We start from the raw sequence: 17035 nt of genomic DNA, 5'->3' as shown, positions 1-17035 counted from the left end.
TAAATATCGATATCCTTCCAAGTAAGTGTTGTGTGTGATATCCATGAAGTCATCATGAAGCAATGAAACTTTAAAAGAAGCTTCTGTTAGAACACAGGTTATTGGTGATTATATCAATATTAAAGACGTATACACTCATTTATGTTAAGGAAGGATCTGGAGATAAGCAAAATACAGATGTCATATACAAACTGCCAAAGTGCTACTGAAGGTAAAAACACTTTACAATGATTTTTTGCAGAGTCCTGGAGAATGAAGAAGGCAGGAAGGAATATATAGTGTATCCCACCAGCAAGAACCATTGTCCCAACCAGAAGGGGAGAAAGGTTCCATTGAAAGGCAGTGGACGCAGGGTGGATTATATGTTATATACTGAGGAGGGACTCAACATGGAGTGGAAAGTGGTGAGAGAAACATAAGCAATGTAACATTTGGTAAAAGTCTTTAAAGTAAAAACAAAATTGCCATTGCATAATCCTTTATGTGTTTGTGTCTGATTCAGACTGTTTTGAAATTCAGACTTGATAAATATGTTGTTCTGGTTCCTAAAGCCAAAATATCTTTGTCTTTATAGGATGTAGAAGAATACAGTTTTATAACACAGCTAGCTGGACTAACCGATCATGTGCCGGTAGCCTTTCGACTGACAGTTTCCACAGGGGAAGAAGAATCCTAAACATTAACTAAACTAGAATTAATGAGACAGCATACATGGCCCATGTTTACTATGAGCTCCAAAGTCTGGAGTGTCCTGAAGGAGCCACGTATGTCTCCACTTTTTTGACTACACGATGGGGACAGATTTACCTGCTGAAGAAAATGGATACCAGAGCAGCTCCCCCAGCAAGCTGTGACCTCTCCACAATTGAACAGAGAGGGAGAAACATGAAACAGAACCAGTGCCATTCTTACCAAGATGTTTTTATACCACTATATAGCACAATTTAGTTTGTAACCGTGAGATGCCGTTCTGTTTTCTTTTTTTCCTTTCTTTTTTTTGCATAATTTTGTATATCTTAAGAGAAAAAAAAAGAAAAAAAAAGGACTTTTAACTTTTTACTTTTTGGGCTCTTGTTGTAGGTCCGGATCACTCCACTAGCATGTGCTATAATTGCATGCCGCTCATCATAATCAATAGAATCAAAAAATATTAATTACACCAATATATGGGGGAGGGGAAAAAATCTAACCAGGAATGCAAGAAAGTAAAATGCAGTTTCATTGATCAGCTAAATCTTTTATATCCGCTTTGCAGAAATTTCTTTAGTCTTTTTAATTTTTAATGGTCATAGAGATTACACAATAAAATATCACCCTGATTTCATCAGCTTGGAATTCTATGAATGTTCTACTACAATAGGTTCTATTTTTTAAGGTATTTAGTTTGTGTTTGGAACAGTAGTTAAAATGCATCAGTCAATAACAAAGGTGAATTAGAATTTTTTAAATACTTTCTGACCCACCTGAGTAGCTGTTCTGATATCCACATCTGTGGGGTTGTGCAAGCGTGTGTGGTGTTTAAAGGGTTAAATACAAAGTTTAAATTCTATCAGTGGAGGGAATAATATATAATTTGTACCACAGAGCAATACCAATAGCATCTTTATAATCTGTTTTATTTAGAGGTGTCCGAACCCCTGAATCCTTTGCGAAAGATTCGGCCGAATACCGAACCAAATCCTACTTTGCATATCTAAATTAGTGGTGGGAAGGGGAAAACATTTTTACTTCCTTGTTTTTTTTAGAAAAAGTCACGCGATTTACCTCCCCACCTAATTTGCATATGCAAATTAGGATTTGATTCAGCCGGGCAGATGGATTCGGCCGAATCCGAATCCTGCTGAAAAAGGCTGAATCCTGGATTCGTTGCATCCCTAGTTTTATTAAAGAAATGTGCTGCATGGGGGCATAGAGGACTTGAAGTGACATCCATTACCTCATTGTATAGATTATGGATTTTGAAGAAAGGCAGACTTCAAACACTGTTCACTAAAGAATAACAGAGGGGTTTGGTGTGGACTCCAGGCTTTCTTTCTATAAACAGACCACACAATATTTCAGAGGGGTCTTTATGTGTAAGACAAGATGGCAGTTGGTTAAATCCATCTTGACAACACTATATTTATATAGTGCAAGTGGCACACTCTTTTGTCAAAAGAGGAATAAATGCCTGAGATGCTTAAAATATAGACAACAGAAGAAAAGGTTGGCATAACTCAGGACTTAAAAGCAGTTATGTAGTTTTTTTAAGGTAAGTGCATAAAAACTGACAATTGCTTAGGTTCTGCTAATGAACCCTTGTTTTTATACTGAAATCGTCAAATTCCATGTTTAGTTAATTTTGTGTGAAAGGCAGAAAACAACTACTGTAGAAATCTGTGTGTTAAAAACAACATATCTGCAAAAGCTACAGTTTATTTCACCAACTTAAGTGTAGGACCAGCGAAAATTTATTGCAGCAAGTGCAAAAGTTTGGAGACCCTAGTAAATCATATTCAGTAACACCCCCTTCAACACAGCTTGTAAATGCCTTTTTATTATCCATGTGTCTCAAATCTAGTTGTAGGGGAGTTTTCCCACTTTTCCTTGCACAGATCTCTTTTAGTTTTAAGATCTTCTAGGGTTATCTTGCATGTTTAAGATCTACCCACAGATTTTTAATGATTTTTAAGTCCAGGGGACTGTGAGGGCCGTTCCAAAACCTTCAGCTTGCTACTGTAGTTCATGGTGGTTTTTGAGCTACCTTAAGAATCATTGTCTTATTGTAGAAGCATCCTCCTTTCAGCATTAGCTTCTTGACTGATCAATCCACCCCACTGTTTAATAGTTTGCAATCTGCTTTTTTTATCCAAACAAACTCTGGTGACTAAAGAGTTACAGTTTTCATTCATCGGTCCACATCGCATGTTTTTAAAAGGCCTCTGGCTTGTCTAGATGCTGTTTTGCATACATCAGATGTTAACATTTGTGATGAGGTCACAGCTAAATCTTTCTCCTCTGACTATTAGATTTGAGCAAGCAATGCTGCAATGTGGAACATCACAAAACCACTCTAGCGTCAGTCCAGCCTTCCTGCAGGTCCTTTGCAGTCATGGAAATCACACTTGTAATTAAAATGCTTACATTAACTTAGATGGGCAATATTGTATAGAAAGGTGTTGAATGTGTTGTTAATATGATCAGAGAAGTAGAGGGAGGAATTAAAGACAACTAACATGTTGAGTTGACAGAATTAATAAGCATACCATCAGAAGAGAAATAGTAAGTGGGGAAGGACCAGATTTAGGTGGAAAATAATCAGTTCAGTTTTCATTAGGTTCAGTTTAATATGGTGTTGATGCATCCATATGGAGGAAATTAAGAGATTTGACTCTCAATATCAGTGATCAATGAAGGGGTTCATAAATATATTTCGATATCAGCATATAGATGACATTTAATGTCAAGTGAATGGACAAGACCTCCCAAAGACAGAATAACAGAAGACCAAGTACAGAACATTTTGACAGCATACATTATGTGGAACTGGTGATTAGGTTTTGCTAGCATAAAAAACAGAAATATGTGCTACATTCGCTGTATTCATTTATTTCACAATAGTAAATCATCACAAAATTAAAAAGTGTCTGGCCAGCCTACCACAATGTTAAAAACACAGATACTGTCCATACATTATCAATGTTAGAAATAATCAATTAGAAAGTCAAACAGATAGTGATGTAACAAATCATCACCCACATCCCCTAACTTAAGGAAGATGTACCTTGCAGATATTTGCACAGCCCAAACTACTGTTTATTATTGTTTATGAGAGTATGGTAGTTAGTCATGCTTGAGCATGAGAGAAAAAATGTATAATGATGGATATCCAATTGCACACGAGATTTCGCCACATACACTCACAGATAAATAACAAATGTGCAAGAATCTCATTTGTGAAATTCATGCAAGGTCAGGGACTTTGAGCATGAGTAAAGTCAGCCTGCAAGGGTGCATATGGGTTTGAGGAGTTGAAATGTTGAAAACACTTGTCACTGCTAAGTCTCCTAGCAGCAGCAGTCAATGATCAATAAGAATTGCACCACTAACAAACAATCCAATTTGGTGCCTGTGGGCCCTGTATACTCCGTATGGATTGGTCTTCAGACTATATATGACGCCAGTACAGTTACTGTCTAAGGTTGCACAAAGGAATTATGTGCATTTGCTAAAGTTGCCAGATCAGTATACTGTACATAGGCGTCGATTCCCTGGTGGAGCTTAAAATAAACATTTACTAGGGGACATAAATAACTTACTGGATTCCATAATAATGCACACAGTGTGAAATAATCCACATACAACAAAGAAGGTATCAGTGTGCCCCTAGTAGAGACTTTCTTGAGGACATACAATATACAGCATATCTACTAGGTAGACTGGCACTTCATTCATTTCAGAACTGTTATACTGACCATAATACAAATTGGGAATCTGCAGGTATAAATGTAAAATTATCAGTTCAGCACTGGTCACAATTCAGGGACAAGTTACCCCCCCCCCAAAAAAACTGGAAATGGCTACCCATTGCTAGGTTAGCAAAATCAGAACTAGTTCCATAAGTACATATTTAGCTTAAAGGGATACTGTCATGGGAAAAAATTTTTTTTATCTAAATGAATCAGTTAATAGTGTTGCTCCAGCAGAATTCTGCACTGAAATCTATTTCTCAAAAGAGCAAACAGATTTTTTTTATATTCAATTTTAAAATCTGACATGGGGCTAGACATTTTGTCAATTTCCCAGCTGCCCCCAGTCATGTGACTTGTGCCTACACTTTAGGAGAGAAATGCTTTCTGGCAGGCTGCTGTTTTTCCTTCTCAATGTAACTGAATGTGTCTCAGTGGGACATGGGATTTTACTATTGAGTGCTGTTCTTAGATCTACCAGGCAGCTCTGTCCAGAGACTGGACTATGGAGAGGGAATGAATAGAAAGACGAGTGATAAAAAGCAACAATTACAATACATATGTAGCCTTACAGAGCATTTGGTTTTAGATGTGTTCAGTGAACACCATTTGAATGCTGGGAAGAGTCAGAAGAAGAAGACAAAAAATTGAACTATAAAAAAAAAAAAAAAGACAAATGAAAAGTTGCTTGGAATTAGCCATTCTACAACATGCTTAAAGTTAACTTAAAGGTGAACCACCTCTTTAACCAATATTTTTATTAACAGGAAAATAGGTGCTCAAAAATGTAAATCTATATATGACACCCTTTGTTGTTTGGGTGAAGAATTTTATGATATGTTTGCTTGTGTCTGGGTCAGTGATTTGCTCTTTGCAGTGTAATAGGAAGTTAGATAGTAGCCTCTTAGTAGAAAGCAGGACATCATATTGTCCAATTGTGTGATCAATGTTTGCCGATCTATGATTATTTTGCACCATTCTCAGCATCTGGCAGTATGAAACGTTGGTCATTATTGTCGTAACACCTACTCCATTGTAGCAAAATATTTCTGTCAGTATCCTTTTTCTGTTGTATTCTGTAGTCCATCATCATCAATATTAATATTATATCTAAAAAGGTAATCACTCTCACATTGGGCCATGAATTATGTTCATTAACCATATTTCAGTTTGTCACAGTTACATATAGTTACATAGCTAATTTGGGTTGAAAAAGACAAAAGTCCATCAACTGAACCCCTCCAAATGACCCCAGAGAAATATAAAATATATAGGAGTATAATGGGTGGCACTCTGCTTCCCAACATCACCCAGTTGCATGGTTAAAACTTGCATATGAATCTCCAAAAAAGAACCTGCAACCCCCGGGATATTCTTGAAAGTCAAAAAAGTGTATTTAGTGAAGCATGTATGTGTAGGGGCCCCTACGGGTTAATCTTCCCTGCAGCTTTAAGGCCGCCACCTTTTTCTTAGAGTGATCTGCCAGGAGATGAGTGACAACTTCCTGCCACACTGCACTATAGTGTGTGTGTAAGGAGTGGCCTCTTCCTCTTCCACCTCTGGATGCTGATCCAGCTGGGTGTGCTCAGGGGGACTGAGTACACCAGGCCCAGAAGAAGGCATGTGTACAAGTTGGGGACCAGGCAAACCCGTGAATGAGGAATAGATATACTAGGGCAGACCCTTGCAGTACTAACAACACTGGTCTAAATAAAAAAAAATTCAGTTTACTACCAATCTTTGTCATCTACCCTTCAGCCAGTTCTTTAAACAAGTACAAATATTATGTTCCAAGCTATAATTCCTTAATTCAATCCGTGTTGTACTGTATTAAATACTTTATCAAAAGGTACCATAATGCCTAGGCTTCTGCTATCCTCCTTATAGAAGGTACTTGCAATTGTCTGGCAAGATCTATTATGCGTTCCATATAACGCATACCATGCACAAACATAGTATAGTGATTTGCAATGTATCTTATCCCCTATTACCACCTTTAAAATCTTTCCTATCTCTGATGTTAGACAGATCTATAGTTTTTAGTTCTCTTTTTTCAATAATGGCACCTCCATAACAATTCTTCAATTACACCAAAGTATAAAGGTTTTAAATTTACAGATCAAGACCTTTTAATAGCCTGGGATGAATGTCCTGGACCTTTGTTTACTTGTTCTTGTCTGTCGGAATCAATATCAATAGCTATATTAATACAATTGGGCCTATTAAAAAAGAACTGTTTCTAATTTGTGTAAAAAGAAAAAAATACATATGGGATGACCATAAGATAATTCTATCGGATTTATTTTGTTAATGCAAACAAGGCCAGAGGTCCTGATGGAATACATCCTCAAGAAGGTTTTGGTTGGCAAACTGTGGATTTTGGTAAACACCAGAGGGGCTGCTGCAAGATGCCAGCAACAGTCACTATATTGGGCCCATGGGAACTACTTGGGCTTCTCTACATGAAATGCCAGGACCTATTTTGAATCTTTTGAGTACTTAGAGAGCTTAGTTTATTTTTAACTAGGCCAGTTTTTCTCATTTTATAAGACTACCCTTCATCTGTTATGGTACCTATAGATTGCGGCTATAATTCCAATATTTAAGATGCGGGGTTTTGGCATTCCTCTTGATCAACTAGCATTAAAGGACAATGAAATGTGAACTCACTCAGGAAATAACTCCAACATAGCAAGAAATGGAAAACCAGAAGTGTGTGAGCATAGAGTGAGGGGCTAAGGTTAAAGGCTTGAATGGGTTTTAAGTGATTGTGAGGAAGCCTGTGGATTTTGGGGTGTCTAAAGGAATGAAGGATGGGGTTCCAGAAGATGAATGCAGCATGGGAAAAGACCTGAATGCCGGAGTAAAAATTATGATAGGAGGAGAGATGGCAATAATGTACAGACACTTACTGAAACATTGGGGGGGGGGGGGTGTGTAAAGTATTTGGCAATAACAGAGGTGATATATGATGATGCAAGATTGTTGGGTGCTTTGTAAGTGAGTACAAGGATCTTGAAGTGAATTCTGTATATGACAGCTACTATAGCCAGTGCAAGGATTTGCAGAGAGGCGGCACATTTGAATAGGGAAGGCATAGAACACTGGAAAGTGTTCATGATGGATTGGAGTACAGCAATTTATTTAATAACAGAGTTGGATGAAGGAATGAGTTTCCCCCTTCAGAGATTATTAGAGACAGATTCAGCTTCAGTATCCCCCCTTGTTGCACTGCATCCAATAAAAACTTGTTTTCATTTCTGTGAGCAAACAATAGGACCCAAGACATAAGGAATTAAGTTAATATAATTGAATATCAAGGAAGTCAACTGGTCTTCCCCACTGAGCCTTCTGGAAGGGTGGAGTAGATTCCAAGGTATCGTTCATGTCAAATCATGAACAAAGATGTATGCTTTTTCCATCCGCATGTTGCTCCACACCCAGTCGGAAGTGTGTTCTACGGTTCTGATAAGTTGCAGATTTCAGTTATAATTCCAACCCAAGCCTTTTCAATACAAACACTCCTTTAAAACCTCTTTGTTAAAAGTGTTTCTGAGCTTCCTTCCCACTCAGGATGGATAATTTATGAACAGGGCTTGTGTAATATCATTATTTGCATATGGTAATATAAAATTCTGACCTGTTTACAACCTTTGAATATGCTTTCATCGAAACACCTGGAGATGAATGATGAATTTGCATTTAGGTAGAAGCAAATCATTTGCTATTTTATTTCTGTAGAGTGGTGGGGACAGAAAGCAGAGTGTAGTCATTTAGAGATGATAGTGTGAGTTCATTGTGTACATGCTGTATTATAACGTGTGCTATAGGTAAAACACATTATGTCATGATTTTCTTCCCCTCTTCATCTGTATTGTACTTCACTTTTTTTTTAATCTTTGCAGTAGCACAATGTTATAATCCAATCTACATTAGATACAATGAGAAGAATAAAAAAAGTTCATGTACTAGTGACAAGATTATGGTTATGTATTAAACAGTCAGTGATTTTAAATATAGTAGAGCCCCTTTTTATGCACCTGGATTGGTATATTAGATAACTGAATCTTGTGATCTCAGGGTTGTCTTTGTGCTTTTTTACATGGATGTCTGTACTATGTTTACCGAAGGAATGCACCAATTTTGGATTTGGAAATTTATTTCTCCTTGCAAGGCAAACTGCAGACAGAATCATCATCTTTAACTTAGACGTTATATAGGACTTGAGCACAAATAAGAATGACAGAAATGTGTACTGTCTTTTCAGTTGCATTTGCTATGCAACTATTTCTGATATTGTATAAGTTGTATTGATTAACATGACTGGTTGTTCTACCAGCTGAAATACAAAGCTGTATATTTATTTCCTTAAAATGTTGCTGCCCTCACATTATAGTTACAATTGTGATATTTGTAATCATAAGACAGGGAGCATCACTACTACAGTTTTTTTAAATATATAGTTTTGCCTTTCTACACACCAGAAGCTTCTGGTAAACACTGATGTGAGATACAGAAATATAGAATAGTTATGTGCACTTAAGAATTCAGATTTTGTCATTTAGACATTTGGATAAATTCCTCCTGCGAACGGCCATCTGGCCCTATGCTATCAATAACAAGACTGTAGAACTGATGGATTTTAATATTCAATGCTCATCACCCACACAGCCCATCTGTTTGAAAACATTCTGGGAGTTGGAGGTTTGACACACACACAGGAGAGCTCCAGAACGACAAGAAAACAAGGCTGAGATTAGAGAAATCATCTGTTAGCAGTCTCTGGGGATTTAACACTACAATTGCTGGGGGAATATGCACATATCTGTATCATTGACATACTGATATTACTAGCAAGTTGATCACTCCAGCTTTTTCATCATCTGGTCACTAGTTTTGCCTTGTACATGCAAAAGGACTTGTATGTTAAAAGCTGATACATACGGTTACCAGTGAGGCCTTGACTTGGCTTGAGTCAGGTGACCAATTTAAATGAGATTTTTTAAATATGGTCCCCTATAATAGTCATCATATATCCACCTCATGTGCCTCTTCATCAGCATAAAAAATATGAAATTAGCCAATCATTCTTAATAATTGAGGCTAACGTAATAATATCTTGTTTGATCAATGGAGACCAAAATTGCATGGCATATTCTAGATGGGGCTTTACCAGTGCTTTGCAATCTATGACCCTTTTAATACAGTTCAACACCTTGTTTACCCTTGCAGCTGCTGACTGGCATTGCTTGCTACAACCAACTTTATTACACCCATGCATCCCTCTGTCTTTCTCCATTATGGATTAGCCTAGTGCAGTGCCAAAAGTTAGGCAGCCCCAAGTGATTGTATTTACATACCTTACATTCCAGGCTTGCACCGGCCCGGGGTTCTACCAGCAAGTACCACGGAGCCACCCTCTTCCTGCCTTTTCTTTCTTCTCACGGCTGCTCATGCACAGTAGAGTTAAAAGCCAAACTTTAACAAAAATGACGGCTATTTCATTCAACTGTGCATGCTCTGTTCTGGGAAATTTGAAGAGTGAAGAAGCATATATTGCTAATAAAACACAAATCCTACAACTATCCTCATAAAAACTAGTAAGTTAACAGGCAAGAACTATTGAACTATGTCAGATACAGAAACACCCTTGTTTTACCCAGCAAGGAAAACCAGATACAAGATGTGTCTTGGTCGGGACATTAATAAAGTTGTAAAGTATTAACAGAATAGTCTTAATGGCGTGGCAACCATGTTACAAACAGGAATTTGGGGACATGTTTACGAACACTGGAGATAAATATCTCTGGAGAACTCGCCCATAGCAACCAATTAGAGCTTTGCTTTTCTTTTCTAACATATACAGTAGGTGTTATATATATGTTGATTGGTTGTCATGGGCAACATCTCCAGAGATCTCTGGAGAGATTTATCTCCAATGTGAAACATGCCCAACATCACATAACTTTAATTATATGGTTTCCTAGATAAGCAGTCCATACAATTTTCTGATCATTAGACCATTTGATCTAACATGTTTAACGTTGCATATGGAACATATTTGTATGTGCACACACAAAAACAAGACATGGCTTTGGCAATACATTCAAATAAACACCCAAAGAAACCTCCGAAAAACATTTCTCTTGTAAGGAAACAACAAATTCCCACCTTAACCAGACTTAACACACATATTGACAATCGTTCCTCACAGATACCATAAACACACACATACCATACATGGAGACTATTCCCTATACAATCATAACATGAATGCTTAACACGCAGCGTTCTTACTCCCTTCTATCACTTTTTCATTTTTCAAAAAAATCTAGAATAAAAAAACCTCTGAAAACACACACATATGGCATGTGAACCTGCCAGAAATCTACTTGCGCAAGACACCATGTGACACACCACCTTAATATACATGACATTACACAATATGTCTTAAAGGAAATCAATTGTGCATTGGAAAGCCTCGGGCAATAACTGTGCTTTGATTTCTATTTTTGTTGCATTAAAGGAACACTATTACAGCTTTTCTTAGGTTGTACTCCTAAAGTACAATACTACACAGAAATGTGATACAATAATCACTGAAATACTTAGAGAAACATACAGCAAATATTTGGCTGTTCCATATGAGCAGAAAAGTCAAGAAAGCCAAGATGGTTCAAAAATGATCATATCAAGACTGACATGACTCCATATTGAGGTAAAGTAATGTATAAGACAAGGAACTCATAAAATAAATTAAGAAATCAAACTCTTTTGGGAAGGACACTGTGTTATTTCGCCATCAGTATGATGCCTACAGAATATGTTTAACAAATAACTCAGCAGCAAAAACACATTTTAACTTTTAGTATGTTATAGAATGCCTAATTCTATGCAACTTTTCAATTGACCTTCATTTTATCTTTATTATAGTTTTTGAATTGTTTGCCTACTCCTTTGGACTATTCCAGCTTTCAAATCACTGAGGTCACTGAGCCCATCTAAAAACAAATGTTATTAAAGCTAGTTTTTATTACTCATTTCATATTCCAGTCTCTTATTCAAATCAAATCAATGCTTGGTTGCTAGGGTAATTTGAACCCTAGCAACCAGATTGCTGGAACTGCAAACTGGAGAGCTTCTGAATAAAAAGCTAAATAATTAAACCACAAATAATAAAAAATGAAAATCAGTTGCAGTTGTCCACTTTAAAATAATTGAGGTTATGGATGGCAAAAGACAAATATGATACATTTCCTGTGTAAAAACTGTTACCAAAGAGATTGGGGAATAGAGAGTGTGAGACAAGTATATATGTATGGGGATCCAAATTTTCTAGCAGACTTAAGGTATGGAGATCCAAATTACAGAAAGAGCCATAATGGAAAACAACAGTACCCAAGCATTCTTCATAATAGGTCTCATACATGTATAGATATTTTTGTGGCTGTAAAGTGCATTAGGAATCCGGAGAAAGGATGGAAAATGAAAATCATGTTTTAAACATATAATTCCGAAAATTAAATGATTTTACCCCAACATAATGCATTAAACTGTGCTAAACATTACAATACATGTTTTAGGATCAGTTTTGTGCATTTCTACTTTAATTGGCTAAGAGATATTAATATTTTACACATACAGTATTAAGCACAAGAAAGAGAAATGATATACAGTACATATATTTAAACCACCACAGGCTGCTGTTCTATGAATAGCAAATATAAATGCACAACTGGTACATTAGTTAAGAAAAGTTTGTTTCAAAAGAAAATATATTTTCAATACATCAGACTCTAAGGGCAGATTTATTAAGGGTCGAATTTTCGAATTCATGGGAGTTTTTAAAACTCCAATAAACTCAAAATTCAACCAATTGATATATATATATATATAAATATATAAAAAAAATAGCATTTTCTAAACTTTGCTAATAGAGTGACCCGAAAACTTGAATCGAATTTGAATTGAATTACGTTTGAATAGGGATGGGTGAATTTTTTCGCCTTGTTTCGACGTAGAAATGATGCCCATAGACTTGTATGGTGTTGTGCGTCAAAAAAATTTGGATGCCCATAGACTTTAATGGGCGTCTGTGACATTTTTGGCGTAACGAAATGGGTCAAATTCTCCCCAAGCCTAGATTTGAGTTTTAAAAACTCATGTAATGCTAACTTGGGCTAGGCATACCAAAAAGGGGTTAATGTCCAGCTAGTGTTAGGAGCATGGGTTACATGTACATACACTTCAGGCTAGGGCATTCGCTAAGTGGAAGATTTCAGGAATGGTGTAGTGTAACTACAACGCTCAGGTTACTGTGCAGTAAAAATAGGAATAATGGACGCCAGGAGGTTCTTATGGTGACATAAGTGATAGTTTTATTTGTTCTAGACAAATGACCACAGTCAGGAGGTTTATGCAATATATTAGCAGGCTGAAAGAGGTTGGATGACACAGCTGAGGAATGTGACTCGCATAGGCATTGTAGCGAAGCACTAAGGAACATCACCAGGCAGATTATACCTTTAAGTGGTCCAGATCCAACCAGTGGAATGGTCAGGGAGAAGGAGTCTAAGCCTGATGCCCTATCCACTGTGGTCCCTTCACTAAAGGCAATCTAGGAGCCTTGGGAAGCTACTCCCTGCTACAGATCCTTGATGGAGCACAAAGCTGCTCATACTATCTGTACTCTCTAACTTACTCTCCTAGAGAGTCTGTGACAGATATAACCTGTTTTTAGCTAACCTCGTTCATGGGGTTCCCTGGTCCCCAACACTAGAGGTACTGGTCCCTCTAGGGAAATGGCTTTACTGGGCCTTGGTGTACCCAGGCTCAATGGGAACAACCAGTCGATAGGACACGAGCAGCCAGCGAGGAAGACCACCCTTTTCCAAACACTATATTGAAATGTGGTAGGAAGTGGTCATTACACCTCTTGGCCAATAAACTTGATATGTAAATATAACTAGATAAATGGGCTTTTGTCCAGCAACAAGGGAAAAGGAGGAAGGTAAGGGAATTAAAGGCATAGGGGCACTTTAACCCTATAAGTCTCTACACTCAATTCAAGATTTTTCTCTGAAACAAAATCAAATGTCAGGAAGGCTACAAACAACCTCAAAATTGATCCCAGAACGTCTCCCATTGACTAAAACAGCAGTTCTGCAGGTTTTAGGTGGCGAATAGTTGAAATGTCTTAAAGGGCCAGAGTATGATAAATCTAGAAAATCGATTTCAAATTTTTAAAAAAACTTGAATTGAATTTTGCCAATTCCCTAGTCGAATTTGACAGTTTTGGCCATAAAAAACTTGAAAATTTCTAATTTTCAATTCGACCCATGAAAAATCTGCCAATAAGAGAAGGACTTGTCAAGTAGCTTGAAAAAAGGCTCTGTGTAGCCTGAAACGCTTATCCAGGTCCTGCCAAATGTTCTAATAAAGGCATTTATCTACAAAAATCTTCCTGTTTTGGTGCTGTACGTCAATCAAAGGACTTGTCAAGTATGAATGAGACCATTACTGTAAAAATCGATCTTAATGTTCAGCTCCCAGCATACCTTAGCAGCTAAAATGCTAAGATTATAATAACAGCAATGGCTGGAGGACTAAAGATAGTCAGCATCCCAGTTGCTCTCTTCAAACAATGTCAATGTTTAATGTTCCTAAAAGGCATGAAACCAATTAAAAAAAAAAAAAATATATATAAAAAAAAAAAATATATATATATATATATATATATATATATATATATATATATATATATATATAATTTTTTTTTAATTTGCATTTCTACTAGTACAAGAAGAAGCTGATAAGTAATATGTCTTGTAGAGAAAAGCATCTCTGAATGGCCTCTTCACAGTATTGTTGGCCACTAGACATGCAAATCAGTCATAACCATTCATATTGGGGCACAAAAGCAAAATAGAAAGGTTGTAGTCACCACTGGCAAACGTAAATACAATCTGTAATCAGAAAATGAGGGAAAAAAGCAAACAAAGTCAAGAAATACATAACTGCTTGGAGTAATATGCATTCAGCAAGTGATACTTGGTCATATACCATATAAAGCAGTGGAGGGAGGCTTATGGGAGTGACTGATTTCTCCTACTAAACCAATATTTATCTTAGTTCCAGAGTGTAGAAGCTTAAGGCATTCCAGGCAATTCTGTCTGACTTCTGAACTGCACATCTGAAACCTTAAAGACAAATAAATAAAATCAAATATGGAGGGGGTTGCTGCTAAAAGTCTGGTTCAAAGCACATCCGAATATCTCCTTCTTTTGGTATAAATGTCACTGAGTAGGAGACAGAGCTGGGAGACTGGGCTGGTATAGTTTGTGGGTTCAGGATCGAACTGAAGAAATAGACTCCTTGTTTTCTGTGAGGATACCACTGACACTCTCCCTGCAACCAAATGCAGAAATACAATGTTATTTCTAATCTTGATCATCATCCAGCATCCTTTGCCTGTAATCAGCACATAAAAGTTCCATTATTCTACTGAATGGCAAAAGCACTATACATTTATCTAAAACAGAAATCACAAAGAACAGCGTTTATCCCTTTATGCCAAGACTTGTTACACACCTAAAGGCAAAGCACCATTGCTTGTTACTATAACAAATTTTTGCCACTCAATCTCTTTTATGCTATATTTTATGAATTTATATATTTTAACCCAAACAAAATACTAAAGCATTAAATAATTAAATGTAGTAAACAAATTATGTCATTGCTGTAACCGTTCCCGAAACCCCTGAAATTAGCCCTCTCCACTACTCTTCATGAGTTAGGGTGGCAGAGCTGGGATTACCCGTTAACCTGATACAATAACTCTGCCTTCATACCACTGTCACTCACCATCTCCTCTGAAATTCCAATCAGCCCAGTACTAACTGTTATCTCTTTGGTGAGTTCATACACCATCCACAGTACTGCACCATGGCACTGACCAGACCTAGGGACCAGAAAGATAAATCAGCAAACATTACAGAATGACTAAGCAGACTTTCACTTGCACATTTCACCATCATCATCATGCGTCATCACTTCCTTCTGTACAATAAAGATATGCATGTGTTCACTCATGTCAGAGGGACTGAACCAAAGAAAGGAATTGACATCTGCCTACTGGTAAAATATATGGAATGAAAGAAAGACACCTCTAGCTGAGTGTAACAGATAATCTATTTGGAATGGCCAGCATGTCTAATTCTTCTGACCTTTCCTTCTACTTTAAAGAACGTTTTTTAATTGCTTGCTAAACAGCATTTATTGTTCACTACTTTGCTGACATTTTTAAGCAAGGGTATCACAAGCAAGATTAATTAAATGTACTGTATGTGCTTTAAAGACAGTGTAAAATACAATATATGATATGTACTGTGTGATGGACATCCATTATAGAACTGTGCTAATTCGCAGCAGCCTGGTAAATTGATCCAATCTTGGCAAACCTCTGTATGCTACTGATTCGTACCTGGAGTGATCACAGCATTAAAGGGGATCTAAATCCAAAAAAACAATTTAGTAAAATTATTTAGCATATACTTCTGAGCACATTTGCAATTTACATTAATATTCTATTGTTTGTGGCTTCTGAGATATTAAGAGTTAAAGACTGCTAATAGCAGACTGCCAGCTTACCAGCTCTCTTTGAAAGACAGCAACCCTAATGGTCAATACAATTTATATGCATGTCCAGTATTCAGTTAACCATAGGGTTTCTGACAAAAGCCTGATATTAGCAATCTAAAAAATCCAAATGTCTTCAGAAACCACTTAACATAGAAAATGTAAGTTGCAAAATGTCTCTCGGAAGCAACCAGAGTAAGTACAACTATTCATTTTTTGGGTTTATATCTTCTTTAAAATTGTGATTAGAAGAGAATACATTTTATGTTGTTTATTCAGGCTGAAAAAAAAAATACAAATACAAAAAAGGGGGGTTGTGGGTGCACACCTAAGGCTAAATTTTAATACATTTAGATACAATGGAAGTGCTACTGATCCGGCCAGTCAATCAATGCACATTCCCTGATGCCCTGTCTGAGTAATTCAATAAATATGCAAGTGCATGTATTTTAAAAACAGGGTTTTTTTGTTACAAAAAAATTGATCAGCCAACATACTACGTCAAGGTAAACCCCACACAGTGGCGGGGAAGGATTTAGCCAACATGTTGAAACCAAGGCACAGGAGATATTTACTCCAAGTAATGCTATTAAGCAGAGAGGTAAAAGACCTTTTATACTATGACCAGAAATAAACAATTTAGGGACCACAGTGTTGGGTTTACCTTGACGTGGTATGGTGGCTTATCAATTTTATGATCATAACTTTGTAACAAAAAAACCCTGTTTTTAAATTACATGCACTTGCATATTTATTGAATTACTCAGACAGGGCATCAGGGAATGTGCATTGATTGACTGGCCGGATCAGTAGCACTTCCATTGTATCTAAATGTATTAAAATTTAGCCTTAGGTGTGCACCCACAACCCTCCTTTTTTGTATTTTAGCCGGAAGCTGTGGCTGAAGCTTAATGAGGTTTATTGCACCCTCATACCCACCCCTTTAGACT

General features: G+C 36.9%; 2 protein-coding genes across 6 annotated transcripts in view; one reads left to right on the top strand and one right to left on the bottom strand.

Moving 5' to 3' along the window:
- smpd3.L (sphingomyelin phosphodiesterase 3 L homeolog) overlaps positions 1-1324 on the top strand; it is a 123882-nt gene extending 122558 nt beyond the window's left edge. For 3 of the 4 annotated variants that reach the window (XM_041589429.1, XM_041589427.1, XM_041589428.1), the window contains 2 exons: positions 242-404; positions 575-1324. In XM_041589429.1, coding sequence (XP_041445363.1) covers positions 242-404; positions 575-676 — 265 coding nt within the window. In that variant the 3' untranslated portion in view covers positions 677-1324. 4 annotated transcript variants of the gene reach the window in all.
- An 11479-nt stretch (positions 1325-12803) lies between these two features.
- Positions 12804-17035, bottom strand: part of prmt7.L (protein arginine methyltransferase 7 L homeolog) — a 64229-nt gene continuing 59997 nt past the window's right edge. For both annotated transcript variants that reach the window (XM_041589146.1, NM_001086541.1), the window contains 2 exon segments: positions 15312-15408; positions 12804-14855 (listed from right to left, as the gene is read on the bottom strand). In XM_041589146.1, coding sequence (XP_041445080.1) covers positions 14691-14855; positions 15312-15408 — 262 coding nt within the window. In that variant the 3' untranslated portion in view covers positions 12804-14690.

The sequence above is a fragment of the Xenopus laevis genome, chromosome 4L (assembly GCF_017654675.1).
Source record: "Xenopus laevis strain J_2021 chromosome 4L, Xenopus_laevis_v10.1, whole genome shotgun sequence".
In the NCBI taxonomy this organism is placed as follows: domain Eukaryota; kingdom Metazoa; phylum Chordata; class Amphibia; order Anura; family Pipidae; genus Xenopus; species Xenopus laevis.
The sequence above is the reverse complement of the archived record's forward strand: the minus strand, read 5'-3'. Positions and strand labels throughout refer to the sequence as shown.